This window comes from Abrus precatorius, unplaced genomic scaffold (assembly GCF_003935025.1).
Source record: "Abrus precatorius isolate BTA unplaced genomic scaffold, Abrus_2018 Scaffold8, whole genome shotgun sequence".
Lineage (NCBI taxonomy): Eukaryota > Viridiplantae > Streptophyta > Magnoliopsida > Fabales > Fabaceae > Abrus > Abrus precatorius.
This window is the reverse complement of record NW_020874428.1, coordinates 39,415,828-39,417,515: the sequence shown is the minus strand read 5'-3', so window position 1 is coordinate 39,417,515 and position 1,688 is coordinate 39,415,828. Positions and strand designations below refer to the sequence as shown.

Genomic DNA, 1,688 nt, shown 5'->3' with positions numbered 1-1,688 from the left:
AGCCATTGAAGCTTGTATGGCTTAGGGTGTAGGGTGGTTTCAAGACCTAATTTTTTAACTAATCTCATGCTTGCACAATTAGTGCAACTACCCCTATCCATAATTAGTGGACATAATTTTCCTTTGATATAGCACATAGTGTGGAAAATATTTTCTCTTTGAGACTTATCTAAATCTTTTACTTGACTTCCCAAGAGTCTCCTAATAATTAAAAGGTCCCCCTCACTTCCACATGTTTCTTCACCACTAGATTGCCTCTCACTATCACTAGAGGATGATAAAGAAATTTCTTCTTCTTGACTAGAATATTGGTCCTTTCCCTTACAAATCATAACCTTCTTAGTTGGGCATTGAGAAACAATATGTCCCCTACCTAGACACTTAAAACACTTAATTGATGAAGTCTTGGTACTTCCCTTACTTGTGCTAGGCACAGAGCTTTGAGTTTTAGGGAATTTCTCATTTCTCTTTCTAACGTTTGAGGTGGATTTTATTTCTTGATTTTTCTCTTTATAACTATCCTCCTTACTTTTTCCATCTCTCCACTTAGAGGAACTAGGGTAATTTGAATTTAATTTCTTGTAAGATCCTTTTCTTTTGAGTTGTTGTTCTACCCTCATTGCTTGTTGTACTACATCATCTAAGTCCACATAAGGTAGTAATTCCATAACATCTCCTATTTCCCTATTCAATCCACCTAGAAATCTTGCTATGGTGGCTCTTTCTTCCTCATGTATGTTGGCTCTCATAAGGTAAATTTCCATTTCTTTCCTATATTCTTCAACACTCTTGGTACCTTGGTGAGCCTTTGAAGTTTACTCAAGAGTTCCCTTCCATAGTAAGAGGGCACATGCCTCTTCCTAAGTAAGGCTTTAAATTCTTCCCAATCTTCAATGGGAGGCACTCCTATTACCCTTCTATCATTAGTTTGATTTGTCCACCAAAATAGGGCATAATTTTAGAACCCAAAGATAGCTATTTTTACCTTTTTTTCTTCCTCGATGTTGTGGCAAATGAAGAGTTGTTCAACCTTCATTTCCCATTCCAAGTAGGCCTCTATGTCATCCTTTCCATGGAAGTGAGGTACTTCCAATTTAACTTCTTTCAACTTACTATCCCTTCTATGTCTAGTGTTTCTATCTTCTTCTTCCCTATACCTATCTTCATCTCTCACTCTATGTCTATTTCTATCACCATCTCTATCTCTATGTCTATCTCTATCATCTTCCCTTCTTCTTCTATCATATCTTTCCCTTCTAGGGCTTCTCTCACTATTATCACTATACTCACTAGCCCTATCCCTTCCTCTCCTTCTTTCTTCCCTATCTCTTCTATTTTGGAGATTTGTTAATTCTCTCCTCATAGCTTCCATTTGAACCATCAAATTAGCTACACAGGGTGGATGGGGAGTCTCATCCCCATTCCTAGGGCTCCTATCACTTTTATAGCTCCTATTACTACTATCACTTTCCATTTTTTGTTTACTTTATTTTTACGAAATTACAACACTAAAAGCGAACTCTAATGATTATCTTAGACCCTAACTCAAAATTTAAAACAAATAAAGATAGGAAAACAATTTAAGTGCTACCAATGCTAGTCAGATCTAGACTCAAAGAAAACCAAGAAAGTTAGAATGAGGGAGAGAAGGGGTGAAGTCTTTGTTCACCTCCCAAAAGGTCCTAAGA

General features: G+C 36.8%; 1 protein-coding gene across 1 annotated transcript; it reads right to left on the bottom strand.

Annotated features, from left to right (window-relative positions):
- Positions 1-958: 958 nt before the first annotated feature.
- LOC113874867 (U1 small nuclear ribonucleoprotein 70 kDa-like) lies at positions 959-1,474 on the bottom strand. Its single transcript, XM_027513081.1, has one exon. The coding sequence runs from the start codon at positions 1,472-1,474 to the stop codon at positions 959-961; it is 516 nt and encodes a 171-aa protein (XP_027368882.1).
- Between the last annotated feature and the right edge of the window lie 214 nt (positions 1,475-1,688).